We start from the raw sequence: 17,745 nt of genomic DNA, 5'->3' as shown, positions 1-17,745 counted from the left end.
ATCTACATTTTATGTGTAACAATCCAATGTCTACATGCAAGCAAAAAAACTTAGAAATTACCAGGCAGTCAAACCTGTCCCATGAGCCAGCAGCTTGTGACATTTACCCTGCTCCTAATTCTGCCTCCATAAACGTTAGTCTTTTCAAGGACCTAGAAAGTCTCCCTGCTGCCCTCAACTCTGAGGAGACTGATTCTGAGAGGCTGAGTCCAGGATTCTGCCTGTCTTGCTTCCTTTGCCTCTAACCTTCATTCCTAACATCCCCTCCACCTGAATGGGACTGCGTTACTCTATTTCTGGTACCTGGAAGAAGGCCAAGCGGGCCAGCAGGTCAGCCACATAGCCCCCAAGGGGCTTCAGCGATGGGTAGGACTTGGCCATCCACATGCCTGGCACTTTGCCCACAAGCATGTTACTGAAGACATCTTCCAGCTCCGAGGACATTAGGACCTGCCCTTTGATGGCACGGCCAAGATCAATGAGGCTTTTCCGAACGACTTTGGTCAGCCTGTAAGAACAAAGGAAGCAGCTCGGCCTGGCCCTGCAGCAAGCTCATTCACCCCAATAGACTGACTCCAAATCCCCTTTCACATTGTCCCCCACCCCTGCTCTAAAAGGCCAGAAGATAAATGTACATTCAGAGAAAAACTGGAAAGATGAGAAAAAATTTAATCATCCATTATCTCACCACCTAAAGATAACTTTGATGTACATCTTTCCAGACTTTTCTCCAGGTAAACACAAATCCCTTTTAATGGCATTGTATACACACATATGTATATCTATACATGTGCTCACTATATAAATCTTTTTTTATCTCCTTTAGCACCTTGGGAATATCTTTCCAACTCAATAGAGATCTATATCATTTTTTTTAAATGACTACAAGGTATCCTGTTTTATTAACTATTGCTGAAACATGTTTCTAGATTGCTACTACTATAAATGACATCACTAGGAACATAGCAATCTTTGTGAAAATGTACAATGATTTTCTTACTAAAAGTCACATTTCTGGGTCTCTGCAGAGAGTTATATGCAGTTTTAGAGCTTTTGACCTATATTTCCAACGTTATTCTTTTTAAAGATGCATGATGAGGCGCACACCTGAGAAGAGAGCCACCTGGAGATGCCAAGATGGCCTGCCTCCCTCCCTGGCCTCTGTGTTATGAGGTCTAGCCAAGGTCTGCAGGAATTTCCCTGGGAATATTAAAACATCTGCCACCAATGAGGCCTTGTCATCTCCAAAGATGTATGGAATTTCAGCCAAGTAGATGTGAGAATGATCAAATGCAAGAAAGGGATTCCTAGTTGTATAAGCACTAAACCTTCCTGCAAAGAGGAACTTTGGGCTGAGACACCTGCTGCATATGCTTGGCTGACGAGTCAGGGCCAAAGCTCCCATGCAAGTGATTGGACCACAGACTACTAGTAACCTGAAGACCTACTCACAAACATTTGTTTCTATTCTTGCAGCTATGAACTTTGCTAGTGTCAAGGTTTTTAGTACTTAAGGAAAGAACATTTCTCCCAAAAGACATAGTAATGGTTCTCCTGGATTGGAAGCTGAACTGCCACCTACATATTTTGGACTGCTTATAGTCCTGGGAACACCGGCAAAAAAAGAAAAAAGGTCAGGAGCCTGGGGACAGATAGAACAGTTTTCTCCAATAATCCTGACCATCACTGGCAAATAAGACTGACAGCCATTTCCCATGCATTGCAATGGTCAGTGGTAATGGCTAGAGAACTCCCCTGCAATGGTTGAGGAAGATCCGGTGACCTTAGGGGAGAATGAGTAGCAGGAAGAGGAAAGCCACGAGGCCTGGTGTAGATGAGTGAGGACCACACCCCATCATGCCAGGGTGACTGACTCTCGGCAGCGGTGCCCCTTCCTAGGTTCATAACCTGTAATTGGCTATATGCTCCCCCATACAACCTTTACTTTGTCCCTCCCATGGCCAAGTGTCTGCTGACTCCAGAGAATGGGGAAACTAAGGGATTCTTAAACTACATCTTTCCAGCTCCCTAGTCCTACAGAGTTAGGGCTATCCCTAAAACTGAGCAATGGCAAATAAAGCAAAATGGAGACAGGAACACCTTGTGTCTCTAGAGCAGCAAGAACCTTGAACTTGGAGGGAAAAGTGATGAGTTTTCTCATCTGCCCTATATGGTCTTTGGGATTTCTTTCCATTTTGATTATTGAGAAGTCCTTTCAAAGTGGTCCCGCTAAAGTCTATGCTGGAATAGCTAGAGAAGTGAGGAGGGACTAGAATAGAGGGTACACGGTGGCCATCCCTTCCCTTCCTCTGTGGTAGAGGTAATAGGATGAACTTCTCCTCACCCCTTTCTTTGTTTACTCCGATTTCACACATTGGCTAAGTGCCTGTGCCCTGGAATCAGATAACCTGAGCTCAACTCAGTTCTGCTATTGAATGACTGTGACCTTATACAAGTTACTTAATTCTTCTGGGTCTCACTGTTCTCATCTGTAAAGCTGGAATAGAGGAGTTACTAACATGCACATTTCACAACATGTGGCTTGTATTCAAAGACATGCGTAGTGTAGAATCATATCTAGCAGTCAGGATGGGCTCAGCAGACGTGACTCTAATTATTACTCTTACTATTAGCCTCTGCTTGATATTGGCTTTCACCTGACCCTACAGATGTCACCTGAATGAATGGAAGAGAGTGAATAGAAGAAATATTTTATCACTGGGCCAGGGGAAGCTAGGAAGGCTCTATTTGTGGCCAAGCTGTGAGTGGGGCAAAGCCCTTCCCCGGCAGAGCAACCCCTCCGTGTGTGTCTCAGGTGCTGCCCTTGAGCTCCCAGCCCTCGCACCCCCACTGCCAGCACCCAGTGAGAATTCCTGGCCCACCTGTTGAACCTGATGAGCTCCTGCCTTAGGACGGTGTTCATGGACTCCTCATAGATCACAGGGTACTTCGTCATAATCTTTTCCAGGTCAAAGTCTTTGGGAAGCTTGGAGAGCACATCATGGGCGAGGTCCTCAACCACTTCCTTAAAATGTAGCAGCAGTGGGGAAAGAGAAACAGGGCTGTGGCTTTGGGCAAGAGTGAAGCATGGAGCATTTGTCTTCTTAGACACGGTCTTCTGGACCTTTCTGGGAATTCTTCAACAGAAGTCAATTCTGCCTCCAGGGAAAGAGGACACCCATCCCCCTCCCTCCCAGCCTTGGAGAGGACATCACTCCTTAACCCAGAAAGTTAAAAGCTGAGCAGAGCGCCTGATGCTCACATGTGGAGCGAAGGCCTGCTCAGCTAGGTAGCCTGGGGGAAGCCAGAGCCCTACGCTTAGCCACGGAGCATGGACCTGCACCTGCGTGGGAGAGCTAGCTGCCTCCTGCAGGGCAGGAGCCACCGCTGCTTTCCCTCTTCCCAGTGCCAGGGAATTTTTACCCATCCACTGGACATGCCCATCAGGCTGCTTTGTCACACACACACAACTTTGTCTGGCTTTAGGAATCAGGAAACCAAATGCGATCTGTTGCCGCACAGGAGAGGTGGGGTAGGACATGGTAGCTGGGAAGGTGGAGAGCAAGAGATAGGGAAAGAGCAAGGGGCAGAGGAGCCAGAGGAAGCAGTTCGGAGTCTGACTGTGTTGCTGAGTTTAGGAAGTGGTCACTTCCTCCTATGGCTTGTTTTGTCAAGGGTGGTGGACTGGATCAGGGCTTCACATAGCCTGGACTGACGAGAGTTACCCAGAATGACCCAGAAGTCTTCAGGACATGGAGAACACTACATAGAATCACAGGATAAGAAAGACACTCTCCTTTCAAGTGTTGCCTTCTGTTCTCTCCCCCTTCCTCTCAGGGGAAAGTCTCAGGTCAGTGCTAATTAAATGCTCTGTCACATTAGCAGATTCCACCCCCACCCCCTTCCTTCTCATAAGAAGCCAGTAACATCTGGGGAGAACCTAGTAACTGTTTTGCTTTCATTTTCTTTTTGTAGCTGTTGTGGCTCTATAGAAATGATATTGGGTTTCTATTTATGGTAGGATGGGCAACTTGGCTTTAAGCAAATCAAACTTAGTTTTAAATGGGAAGTAGATAATATGTTGGTATAACAATGAATCATGGAGGTTGTATAGGCAGAGCTGACAACTGGAAGCGCTGGTACTCTTGTAGCTGTGACAAAAGACTCTCAGAAGTTAAGCCCTGAGCCCTTAAATCCGGCACCCACTAGGTGTAAAATGTCCTAGGAAACGGAATTGTGTGTCCTGCTGCAAGCCCCGTTACCTGAGGGGACTTGTCACTCCCTCCCGACTGTCGTGGGAGAGTCAGCAACACCCCCTGAAACAGCTGGTTGGTTTCCTGGTTGTCTCTGGTGATGTCAGCATTCTCGTGGAGCCCAAACACTTCTGGGTGTGCCGTGATGGGGAGGTTCCTGAGATAGTCAATATAGGACTGGAAAGAAAATCTCCAGTTGACATAAATGCAGCATCCCTGGGATCCCACAGACTTCTCAGGGCCTAGCTGACCTTCACTGTCTCTTTAGCACAGGTCTTGCATGCACACCCATGAGTATGCACACCCAGGCACACACACCCAGACACACACACCCAGGCGCACGTGCACTCATGCACATGCGTGCACACATTTCACGTTCTTACACAGTTTTCAGGGGCGTTAGAGTGAAGGCAGATGGACTGAGGATCGCCCCTCTGACCGCTGACTTCCTCTTTGTTCCCTAGTGTCCTGGCTGTGGAATCAGACAGACGTGGCCTGGCTCCTTGCCCCATTACAAGCTAACTGTGTAACCTTGAGCTAGTCACCTGAGTCCCCAGCTTACCCTTACCTGTAAATGTGAAGATAACCGAGCTTGTCCTTTTCATCCTTCTTTCAGATGTGTTTACTTTCTTCCCTTTTTCATTCTCCCATGCAGTTTTTCTGTCTCATCTCTACTGCCCACTTCTTGACCTTCATTTTCTTTCTTTTTCTCCTCCTTTCTCAGGGCCCCCCTCCCTTTTCCCCTCTGTTGTCCTCCCTGAACCTTTGTTTTCAAGCAGAAATTTCCAGCCTAGTCACAGTGATTTTTTCATCTTAGCCATGTCCCCCTCTTCCCTCCTAGGTAGACCCCATATATTGAAGACCCTGTCTACCAAATACCAGCACTCATTACACAGTAGTACTGTCTCTCTCACAGGCCTTTTGGAATGTTGGAAATAGCTGATGGACATCAGGAAGCCCAAGGCCCTCCTTGGCTACAATGCAATCTCCAGCCACATGGAGTCTGGGGGCACAGAGGCCTCTTTCGTAACCCTTCACCTGGTAGGACCCTCACCTGGTAGGAGCCATGAGGAGGAATGTAGTAAGTGTCTCCAGGAGCAAGATAGTAATGGTCCTGCTTGATTTCCTTACAGTAGAAGGTGGACAGAAGGGACAGCAGGAGACGCCTGTCTTTGTCATCAGTCACTCTGCCTCCGTAATTACACTCCCCTTGGGAAAACCAGGAAGATGGTTGAGACCAGGGAAGGTCAGAATGAACTTGGTCATTCCGAGACACAGTTGCTGAAAGCACTCAGCTGGGAATGAGAGCAGGTCTTTTGGGTATCAGATTGCTACAAAATAATACACACTTACCATAATAGGAATTAGAAAATAGGGTAAAATGGAAGAACAACAATACAATCACCACGAATTCCACCAAAGTTAGCTATTAATGTTTAGGCATCTTTCCAATGTATAAAAGGCATACACACACATAAATGGGAGAGGTATTCCAGAAGTGTGATTCAAGGCAAAACCTTTTCTGTGAGGCAGTCTTAAATGCTAATCCTTGCTCTGTCTACTCTCTAGTCAATTTCTGAGTGCCAATTTCTGTTACTTGTTAGTGTTTTCTTTCATCTGTCAAGAAGTGGCAAAAACTGCAGTATTGGTATTAAAGATTTTGATTAATAATTATTAAGTAGTTACTAATAATGCTTACATGAGCACTTAGCTCAATGCTTAGTTCATAAGAAATCTTAAATTAATCATAAATAGATATATTTCAGAAAACTAAGGTTACCCTACATATACAGAGATGTGGCTTCCTCCTTTACTCCCACCTCCATCACTAACATTGTTCTCAGAGGCTCAGGTTTCTACATGCAGAGGCCTAAAAAAAACATTAAGTAATTCTTTGGAGGGGATATCAAATTCATCTCACCAACCCTATGGTGTATTTTCTAGTTGGTCCAGATCCACAGGGTTATAGCATGGAGGTACCACCTGGTAGTTGGTAGTTGGGGACAAACTACTAGACAGGGGTAGTGTGTGTGTGTATGTGTATGTGTGTGTGTGTATGTGTGTGTGTGTGTGTGTGTGTGAGCCCTGTCCTGATGGATGGGCTCATTACCAACCTCAGCCATCCAGGAAGAGTAAGAGGCAGATCCACAGACAAGGAACAGAAAGTGTGACCCAAGTTGTGGACAGGAGCCCACTGCTTCTCTTGGTTCTGACATAGCAGGATGGGTCTAAATGTCTAAAGGAAGATGGAAGGGACTTATAGGTGTTCCTACCCATCGAGCAATTTGAGCCCACTGAAGCTGTATAGCCTGAAGCAATACCTTCTGGATTCCTTCACTTTCCATCTCAGGGTCCCTCTTTGGGATGTTCTCCCTCCCTCTGTCCACTCTTCCTTCTTTCACTTGTAAAAATGTTATTGTATAAGCCTCAAAAACCAACTCCCTCTGTCCACTCTTCCTTCTTTCACTTGTAAAACTGTTATTATATAAGCCTCAAAAACCAACTCTATGCCCTCAGGAACTTTTCCATGGTCATCCCCTGTTCCATCCTTAAGATTGGATTAGAGTATACCATCCTACTTCAGAAATGTTTCTCCTGTTGAATTGACCACTACATTATCCTTTATATTATTTGCCTTTTGTAGACTCTGAATCACTTGAGGGTAGGGATGTTAATTTTCTTGATGGAGGCTTCTTCTTCTTTTTTTTTTTTTAACAATATCCATCACAGTGACCAAATTTAGTAAGGGTTCATCGAAAGAAATAAAGAATAAATGAATGAACACTGCAGACAGCAGGTGGGTGGAAGATGGTACTGGAGGTTTGCAGCTGCAAAGTCTCTCCCATAAATACCTGTCAGGTAGGTCAGAGCTTCAAATGGCACCTCTTGGTAGTCATTCAGAAACATCTGGATCTGCCGCATACTAATCCTGAGGTCAGATTCATTGAATTCATAGGGAATATTCCAACCTGTATGAGGCAGAGAAGAATTACAGGTTTTGGTACTGGGAGCTCTTAATTTCCACTCAGCCATCTAGCTGGGGGAATTAAGCATCATTACAGATCAAGAGCCTCTTTCAGCCCCATGAATATCAAACATGAGCCAACAATTAGCCTTGACATTTACTGCCAACGGGGGAGCCATTCTGCCCGAGAAAACAGCCATTCTAAAATCAACTTCCTCGTGGATCTCCCGTTTGTTAAAGATGATGTTGACATCCTGGGATTTGTGGAATGAGAATTATTCACCCTGGCCAGACTACAGCGGTAATTCATGGAGGGGCTCCAAACATAACACTAAAGCCTAGCTGGAAAGCACAGCTTGAGAGCAGTGTTTCTGGGCAACAGAACTAAGTTTGCTTTGATACTTCTCCTCCCCATCTTCCTGAGAGAACTGGTCGGCCAGCCTTGAGGAAGCCATTGCTCATATCTCCAAGGGTGCTAGGGGGGCCAGATCTGGGGTTAGACAGCAAGTAGGGTGGGATATGTGATCAAAGGGAATGTTTAATTTATATCCAATCATTCACATTCTGATGAAAAATATAATAAAATAATAAAACCCATTTCTGGCAAATAAAACACAATTGGGTGATTGGTTGTAATCTAATCCACTGGGTAGATCTTAGAGGTTGGGCATGGTTGGAAGAATGTGCCTGAAATGCAGATGCAGGGGGAGTGTCCCCATGGCTGTCTTGCCTTCACCCCTCAGTGGAAGGGTCAGGTGATCTGTGGAGAGCTGGGGTGTGAGGGGGTCAAAGGAAGGGGGTAGGATGTTCCCAGATAATCACAAAGATTCCTTATCTAACCCAGAGGAACAGCAGGGAGACTGTGAGGTAGGTCATTTCAAGACTGTTGAACAGAATCAGAGGCAGCCCATGGTTGAAAGAAAGGTAACCCAACCTTAAAACCTGAATGATGTGGGAGCAGTCTGAAGATCTGTTCTGATAAAGAGTACCGAGTTACTCATAAGCTAGGCCATGGATAGGTCACACTAATAAACTTATTTTTAGTCTTTCCAACGGAGGCCTAGACAAATGTCCCCGCTTGTATTTCTCCAGTTGTTAGGCACAGGTACAGGGAGCTATCTAGAATGTAAATCACCTGGTGACAACTCCCTGGAGAATCGCCACTGTATCCCAGCTGGCCAAAGCACACCCAGGGAAAGGGCAGTTCTTTCCTCATTGTGGAATCACTTCAGTAATTAGGGACCTTTGATTTTGGAGCATCACCTCTTTCCCTGCCAATGACCTGCTTTAGGGTCACCAGATTTACCAAATAAATGACAAATCTTTAATATAAGTATGTTTCAAATATCATATGGAACATATTCTTACTTTATCTTACCTGCAACCCTATCTGAGTACAAACTTGCACATACACCTGCCTCTGTCCACAGTCTTTCTCCCAGACAACCCAGGTGCACTGACATCTCTTACCTAGGGGCCCAAAATTTCTCCGCTCTTGAACAATGGCGTGGAAGAAGCAAAGTCCGAACAATAGCTTTTGCCACATCACTGGCTTTGTACAGCTTTGGAAGAACGTGGGATCTGAGATGGGGTCGTTGAGATAGGAGCGCAAAAGATTGGCCCGGAGCCCTTTGGGGGGCTCATTGGTCATTTTGATCCCATTCTGGAGGATGCTGACTGGAAACTTCTCTGATGGATAGCTGGTTAACCAGAGCCTGGAAGAACAACAGACCCAACTATTTAGAGCAATGCAATACATTATACTGAAAAACAATTTATTCTATGTTATATATATTGAACACATTCATTATGCACTACTAAATGCTGAAGCATACAAAATTTATTTTAACTCTTTGTGGAAGGATCTACGATCCCCTTTCACTAGAAAGGGGAGAAAGGAGAGTCATGGAGAGGTCAAGTGGATTTTCCAAGCACACATCACCTGGAAGCAGTTGAACCAGCTGAACTCAGGATGCCCTGATTCCATAGGGCCTCCTGTTACAACCTACGCCATAATCTTTCCTGCTGAACTCCTGAGCATCTACTGTGGTCAAGCAAACACCCACCCCACCCCCCCGAGGAGGGGTAAAGCGAGCAAAACATTGTCTTTCATCTTCCAGATATTCACCACCTTGCTGTTAAGGGAAGATATGAGGAACAGACAAGGAAGGAAAGACAAGCAAACAGAATGTTACACCACAAGGCTTATAAATTCAAGACTGGGAAGGGAAGGAACAGTAGGCTATGGATTTCCTTGGATCAGAGATTTCCACAGACTGGGGAGAGCAAAATGATGACCACAGAGCTGAGCCCAGTCACAGCCTCTGTTTGGAAATAAAGTTTAATTGGGAGTTTAATGGCTATGCCCCTTCATTTACTTATTACTTGGCTGCTTTCATGCTAGAACAGAATTGAATGCTTGAAGCAGAGATGATGTAGCCAGCAAAACCCAAAATATTTACTGTCTTATAGAAAAAGATGGCCAACCCATAAACATTTTGTGTCATAAAATGGCCTTATGGCCTTTGAGATGGGCAGGAGAATATGGAGATTTCTTTCTTTAAAACGTAAAAGTTTCTCTTATGCCCAAACAAAAAAATGGGAACTTATGTAAGTATTAAAAAGGAAATACAACACACAAGTTAACATTATGGCGTATTGTCTTTTATTCCTTTGTTTTCTCCTACCTGAGCTCAAGTTACAGACATACCACCACACCACCCTATTTTGTGTCATGGTTTTGGTTTGGTTTTTTGCTTTTGCTCAAAATTAGAGAGATTCTAACAGATGGATTCTGGAATGGAAGGTCATTAAACAACTACATGGATCAAAGAAGATCAACTCATGCCATTTGTGGCAACAAAGCTAGAGTTGGAAGGGATTATACAAAGCAAAGTTAGAAGGAGAAAGAAAAATACTGGTGGTGTCACTCATATGTGGGATATAAAGAAGCAAAACAAAGGGTCAGATAAAGTCAAACTTAAAAAGAAAGGTAACCAAAGGAAAGGGGGGGGGGCAAAGACAAAGGGGGGTGAGAGCACAGTGGCTTTGGTGCTTTGATAGGGGTTACAATATGGTGGGTGACTGCTCCTGGAGTAGGGAAAGCCTAGAGTCACAAGGGAACAACTGTAAGCCAATGGCACTTCAATGCAATTTAAAAAAAATCAAAAAACAAAACAACTGCACAGAGGAGGGAAGGATGGGCTTGGAGGTAGTCTGCAGTGATTGGAGGAGATCAAAGTGGGAAAAGGGCCTGACTTCTGCCTGCAGAACTTGTGTTTGGCTCACATCATGGAAACCCATGTAATGCTGTAACATATTTTGAAGTAGCTGCCAACTTTAAAAAATCTAGGCTTTTCTTTTTCAATTCTACATCTTCATCTTCCCTCTAAAATAGTCGGGGAATATGGGACCTCCCTCGTGGCACAAGGGGTTAAGTCTCAATACTATGAAGCTATCCTCAGCCACTGCACCCAGGGAGCTGACCCACATGGTGCTGCAGACCTCTCCTGTGTTGTCTGCTGCTCCCCTCAGCAGTGTATTTCAGTCAATCTGCCTGTTCTGTTCCCTCTCAGCCCCCAGCACTTCTAGCCTGTATCCCAGGTCTTGTATGCACACACAAATGAATCTTTTTTAAAGTATAGTCAGGAAATCTGACCAGAGAGATCTGCATTTCTGCATGGCAACATTTAGTGGGCATTAAGCCATGACTAGTGGGCATTAAGCCTTTTCCACAGGGCAAGTACTTGCAGGTCATCAGTGCCCATCACTCCCTGTTATGTCCAGTGCTGTGGCTGAAGGGTCCACAGTGATTGCTGTTATACTGTGGAAAGAGGACTATTTCTCAATCCTCCCTTCATTTATGTCACATGCTTCACTCCTGAAAGCACTTGAGTTCATGACTTAGGGGTTAGGATCATACTACAGAAGACCAACATGTCAACACGAATAACTTTTTCTTTATTGACTAGGTCATTGAAAGTCAGTGAATCAGCTCACTATCTTCAACCAAATAGGGTTCTTGAAACTAATTAAGGGATCACTCTTACACTCTCTCATGAATCTGACACAAGTCTTATGTGAGTACAAATCAACTATGACCTAGCCTAGCTTTGCAATAAGTACCACACACACACCTATTTTCAGGCAGAATTGATAAAATGCAAACAAACAATAAGCTGTACTGCCCAGAGGAGGGGTCATCACACATTTCCTATAAAGTCTAATAAATGTTTTGGGCTTTGTAGGCTACATGGCCCCTGTAGCATGAAAGCAGCCATAGACAACATATGAATGAACATGCTGTGTTTCAATAAAACTTTATGGGCACCTAAATTTGAATTTCAATCAATTTTAGTGTTTGTGAAATATTATTCTTCTTTTGACTTTTTCCAATGCTTTAAAAATATAAAAACTATTACAGGCTTACAGGTAGCAGGTAGTTCAGAGTACTGACATTATTCATCCATAGGCTGACTTCTGTAGAGGTTCTTCAAGACAGAACTGTACTTTTTCATCTTTGTATTCCTCCCCCACTACCAGTACTGGTAGTTAGAGTTTGAAGTTGGGTCTGGAGATCAGCGGTGAAGAACAGTGTCTCACCTGAATTTGAAGTTGGTGCTCTCAGGAACAATCACCTCCTCACAGATCTTCTCCAGGGCAGGCATCCAGCTGGTGGCCAGGTGGCAGTTCTGTAAGACCACCCAGGTGCCATCTCTGATGGCATTGTTGATCATTTTGGCAGCAATAGGGCCTTGACCTTGACCCAAGGAGATGGTCTGTATTCTGGTACCTCCCATTCCCACATCATCAGCAAATTTCAGCAGGCCTGAGACCAGGAAGAGAAGAAGCTTTGAAAGAGGATAGGCCAGCCAACAATAACAATGCATAAGGAGGGGTAACATAAAATTCTAGAACCTCCTTGACTTCTACGAGTTATAAAATAAACACATATCTGAAGAATCTTTAGACTCCCCGTAAGATGATAAACCAAGCTAATAATAATTCCTCTTTTGCTTTAAACACAGATATTCTTGATTTTAAAAAATTACACAAACAAAAAATCTTGAAATTCCCAAAATTCAAGAATGAAGAGGGAACTCAAAACCAGAGGTGAGCACATAACCGAAGAGCTAAGAACAAGGTATTTCCACATTTATTTTACTAGGAAATACAGACATCTGTTCAGTGAAGTTTCAAGTAGGCTTTTTTTTTTTTAAAGATTTATTTATGCATACAGAACTGGGGTACAGGCCAGAGATGTGGAGGGTGAGAGGCTTCACTAGAGACAGAGTGGGGAGCAGAACAGGCAGATCGACGAAGTACACTGCTGAGGGGAGCAGCGGGCGGGTCAGGAGAGGTCTGCCACGCCATGTGGTCACCTCCGGGGCAGGCGGGAGTCGAACTCATGCGGAAGCCGTCTTAGATTCTCAGTGCTGTGCTTTAACCCGCTGCGCCACCAGGGAGGGCCTCAAGTAGGCTTTTTTTACCTCTTCCTCCAAGGCAGTCAATGCTACCAGTTTTTTTGTGACTTTTTCTGAGATATTTTATGCATTTAATAAGTACATATGCATAGTACACTTACACAAATTATAGAACAATCTATTTATGGCTATCTTTTCCACATCAACACATACATTAGAGCCTTATTCCTTTCCATGATAACATAAACTCCCATCATTTGAAAACACTTTTGTTTGTTTTTAACCAGTCTAAATTTTACACTCACAGGATGCAGGGACCTGAGACTTTTGTACAAAGGTAAGACTCCTATGTTCACTGAAGCACTATTTTTAATAACCAAGTTATAGAAACAACCTGAGTACCTAACGACAGAGCATCAGCTGAAGTCGATATGGTACATATACATGATGGAATACTACTCAATGATAAAAAATGACATCTTGCCATTTGCAACATGGATGGAACAAGAGGGGATGATGCTAAGTGAAATGAGCCAGAGGAGGAAAGAAAGATAAATACCAGATGGTTTCACTCATATGTGGAATATGAGGAAACCAAACAAAAGAACTGGCAAAGCTAAATCAAAGGTAGAAATATGACTGCAAAATTGAGGCTATGAGAGGGGAGAATGGGGGTGGGAGAACAGGAGGTGGGGGTTCAGTGGGCCATGATAAAGGATTGTGAACCATTAATTTAAAAGGTTGCTTTCTTGTGCCTCCCCAGTAGTTTAGGGCTTAAGTCTCAGCACTACCGCCCAGGAAGCTGACTCACATATGGTGTGGCAGACTTCTCCTGTCTCACCCTTTGCTCCCCTTAGCAGTATATTTCAGTAATCTGCCTGCTTTGCTCCCCATTCTGTCTCTGGTGAATCCTCTCACTTCCCACCCCTCTGGCCTACACCTCAGTTCTCCCCCCAAATAAACAGATAAAATCTTAAAAATAAATAAAAGTTTGCTTTATTTATATAAAAAAAAAGATTTTTAGAGCTTGTTTCAAAAACAGTGAAATAAAAAAAATGACATGTCTTACATTCATTAATTTACTAAAAGAAAAAAAAATCCATTCAGTTGGCAATTAGAGATCACAGTGTCCTTAGTCAGTACAGACAAATGAGGATGCCGGGAAAGGGGGCATTGATTCTGACAGACGTCCTTCTAAGAAGTCAGGCTGTGCAGGAAAGAGGAGAGGCAGGTCATTAGCGCTAAAGAATGGTGTTTATTTGAACATAAGCATGAACAGACGTGCAGGAGGAGAAAAGCTGCACCCCCAAATGTGTCTTTTTTGACAGAAGTTTGATTTCGTGGGAGAGACATGTAAACTTCTGTCAGAGTGAATAGTGGGAAGATCTAATCTCCTTATTTCTTTTCAAAGGAAGGGAAGACCTGAAGTCTGTGTGCCTCTCCTGTAATCCCCCTACTGACCTTCCCTTTCTCTTCCCATAGCCCCTGATTAGCTAAGTCATTTAAGGTGGCAGCTGAAGCCACATGGCCAGGTTACTCAGCCATGATGGGTCTCTCCCAAGTATAAGGTATTTATTCTCTTCGGCTTATTCCCTTAAAAGAAAGCAAACATAAACAAAGAAGAACAGAACACAAATCTATTTTTGTAACAACACATACCCTCATGTGAACAAATGGTTACAGAGAGTGATCATAGTGCCTACCTCTGGGGGGTCGGGAGGAAGATGATGAGCCTTTTCAACTTCAGCACTACGGACATTGTGAGCCAGGCAGCACCCTTGGCCCCAATCTACTCAATGGCAGCAGCACCACTCCCACTGTGATAAGGAAAACATCTCCCATTTGGCCAAATGTCCCTTGAAGGGGCAACATGGCCACGGGTGAACCAAAGTCTTCTTCCTTTTGTTTGATTTCTTTTCTTACTGTGCAGAGTGCCAGCTATTGTCCCTCCTCCCCAATTAAATTTAAATTTTAAAAGTCTGACCAACAGAAGTAATGGTCTAATAAAATGGGGACAAAGGAGATGTTCTAGCTGTCAACAGACTAACTCTAGTTGTGGCTTAGTCCTCCCAAAGTCTTTAAGACTGTCTAAAGGCATTTATCAAGATGGACCAGTGGGTGATTTCTGCATTTCTAGTTTCTCATAAGAATCCAGATGATCTGGCCATTCCAGGCTCACTTGACCAGATGGCACATGTCAGTGGGGAAACTGTGGTGAAGAAAGAAGTTTTGCTTTGCCCCTGCCCAGTTTGCCTGTTAACTGCTTGGGCTTCTCAGTCATCCGGGTTTGAAAGTCTCCTAGAGTGGACACACTGTTGTCACGGCTCTCCACATGCCCTTACCTGCCATTGGGTCTGCACCTGGAGACAACACGAAAATCAAGGGTACACAACAACTGGAATCGTTGTAGGATCCTGGGAGATCAAAGGTGGGGGCTTCGATGTAGGTGTTGCCCATGTGTTCAGCAATGAACTCCCTAATGGCTGGGATGATCTTGTCAGGCCGCAGACACCGGAGGACCACCATCCTCTCCAATCCTTCAAGGAACTTCCAAGGTCCAGGGAAGTCCTCTTCATGGGGCAAGGCTGAGTCATAGATGTGCCTCCATTCATCGGGGTTTTCTTGCATGTGTGCCATCAGGTCTTTCAGCTTGGGCAAAGCAGATGCACGGACAATCTCCCCCCATGACTTCTCCGATAGCCATTGTGGGGCTGGGTTGGGGTGGGGATTGTCCAGCGCAATGCCTCCAGTGAGGAGGAAATACCAAATCTGCTCGTTGATTTCTTTCTTCTCTTTCATAATGCCAATGGTCAGGAGGAGAGAGAAGAGCAGCTTGTCCTTCTCAAACAGCGAACGGCACACGTTGTTGTAGATGCTGAGGGTGAAGTGCTCGAGGATGTACTCAATGCGCAAGATCAGGTCCTCGCTCTTCTGGCTGTTGGCCAGCGAGAGCATGTACAGGTTGATAAACCACGTCAGCGAGTACTGGTACATTGGCTCAATGTTGGCCAGGTCAGAGATGCAAAAGAATATGGTGGCAGAGTGAACAGCCACTGGCTTATAACCCATCCGAGTCTCGTCAATCTGTGTTTCTGTTATGGAGGCAATTTTCTGCTTCTCAGAGATTTCTTCAGACAGTAGTTTGGAGGAGGAGAGAATTTTGATGGCAGTCTCGTCCTCCAGGATGTTGCCCTCGGACAGAGATAGAACCTCCAAGATCTTATCTTCAATTTCCTTCAGCTGCTTCTTGTTCTTGGCACTCTCCACAATCAATTTATTCTTCTTCTCTTCCAGGTCTGGCTTCTCCTTGGCGGCTACCATGCCTAGGAGCTGATCTTGGAGACCCAAGGGGGTGATCATAAAGTTGAGGAGGCAGACTTTCACGGCGACTTCGGGGAGGTAATGCGGGTTCCTCAAACGGGTTGTGATATACAGCTTAAAATCCTGAGAGTATTCGATAATGTTCTCACCCAAACGCATGTACTCAACCCCTTGCTGCTTGAATGTGGACTTGAGCAAGATGGGTTCAATAAAGGCGTCTAGCTCTTCCCCCACATTTTCCAGTAAGACTGGGGTGCCAAACTGTAGAGCATTTTCCAGAGTCCTCACGTAGTTGGTATCTGAGAACTTGATAACTGACAGTTTGTTCACTTTCTCCATGTTTTTGATCCACTTATTGGCCTGTCCCTGGGGGTCAATCATCAAGGCCCAGCGTCTGGAATTAGACACAATGATGCCATTGTCAATGGAGAAGGAGTCAATAGGGAGCCCAGCAATCTGCCAAGCACGAATTTTTACAGGATCCCCTAGTATGTTGCTGAGATTGAAGTCACTGGAGCCGGGGATAACTCTGTCCTTACATCGGGCCAACCACTGCTGCTGGCAGTCAGCACGGTAATCCACGGTAAAGGCCCCTAGGTAAGCCACCGTCCCCGAGGACAACAATACATCCCCTGTCAAGTTGGTATAGCGGATCCCTAGCTGATGGGCAGCTTCTGTCCATCTATCCTTCTCTCCCCCAAGACCACTGATCAACTTTTCTGCCCTGATGAGCTTTTGGGAGCAGAGATCAATGTTTTCCTCCAAGATCTTTTTCTTGATGTTCATCTCTTCAAACTCGTCATTCAGGGCCTGCAGGCGGTCTTCCACCAGCTTCAACTCTGCTCGCTTCTGGTTCAGCTTCTGCATCTGTTTAAACAGCTTCTCCTCTGCCTCCTTCAGGCGCTCCCGTTTGGGAGCTACCACTTTGGCCACACGGTCATACACCTCCATGGCCCTCACCCACTTGCACAGACCCTCACAGGCAGATGACACATTTTTAATGACGGCTGGCTGGAAATCAGGGTGATCGATAAACCTTTCCCGGATTCTCTTCATGATCAAAGGGGAGATGTTGTCTTTGTCATATGTCTTAAGACTCTCCAGGAATTTCAGGTCCCCAAGAATCTTTCTTGACACCCCCCAATAATCTTCAATCATTTTACCTGTTTGGGACAAGAAACAGAGAAGGCTGTATTAGCAAGACATTATGAGACTTAAGACTCAGCAGGGGTTTGGGGTTGGGGTTGGGGTTGGGAAATCCAAGTTCCCACAGAAGATTTTTAGGGCAGAGAAAATACTGTGCATGATACGATAATGATGGGCACATTCCATTATTTATTTGATCAAACTCACAGGATGAACAGGCTGAGTGAACATTAATGTAAACTACAGACCTTGGGTTACTGTGAAGCAATAATGTAGGTCCATCGGTTGTGACAATGTCCCATTCTGGTCGGGACATCAGTAGTGGGGCAAGCTGTGCATATGCGGGGGCCAGAGTGATGTGGGAACCCCCCCCATCATCAACCATTCAATTTTGCTGTGCACTTAAAACTGCTCTGAAAAACTATCTTTGGTAAAAAATGCCTTAGCTCCTCACCACGGTCTAAAAACCCCACTGTCCTCACCCACCTTTGCCTCTTTCTTGCCCCCTAGGCTTTAGTCACGAAGGGCCTTCCTTCCTTCCATTCCTTGACAACCCCAAGTGCTCCCTGCCACGAGTCCCTCTCCTGTGCTTGAAACGGCACCTGCTGGTTCTTGCGAGGAATCCAGGCTCATTTCG

The 17,745-nt window shown here is 44.9% G+C and overlaps 1 protein-coding gene across 1 annotated transcript in view; it reads right to left on the bottom strand.

Annotated features, from left to right (window-relative positions):
- Positions 1-17,745, bottom strand: part of DNAH3 (dynein, axonemal, heavy chain 3) — a 117,096-nt gene that overhangs the window by 4,567 nt on the left and 94,784 nt on the right. Inside the window, 8 exon segments of the mRNA XM_012731794.1 lie at positions 304-508; positions 2,883-3,025; positions 4,263-4,430; positions 5,308-5,462; positions 7,106-7,222; positions 8,689-8,933; positions 11,821-12,046; positions 14,984-17,125. Of these exon segments, the coding sequence (XP_012587248.1) occupies positions 304-508; positions 2,883-3,025; positions 4,263-4,430; positions 5,308-5,462; positions 7,106-7,222; positions 8,689-8,933; positions 11,821-12,046; positions 14,984-17,125 (3,401 nt within the window).

The sequence above is a fragment of the Condylura cristata genome, unplaced genomic scaffold (genome assembly GCF_000260355.1).
Source record: "Condylura cristata isolate star-nosed mole 26May11 unplaced genomic scaffold, ConCri1.0 scaffold00032, whole genome shotgun sequence".
Taxonomy (NCBI): Eukaryota; Metazoa; Chordata; class Mammalia; order Eulipotyphla; family Talpidae; genus Condylura; species Condylura cristata.
The sequence above is the reverse complement of the archived record's forward strand: the minus strand, read 5'-3'. Positions and strand labels throughout refer to the sequence as shown.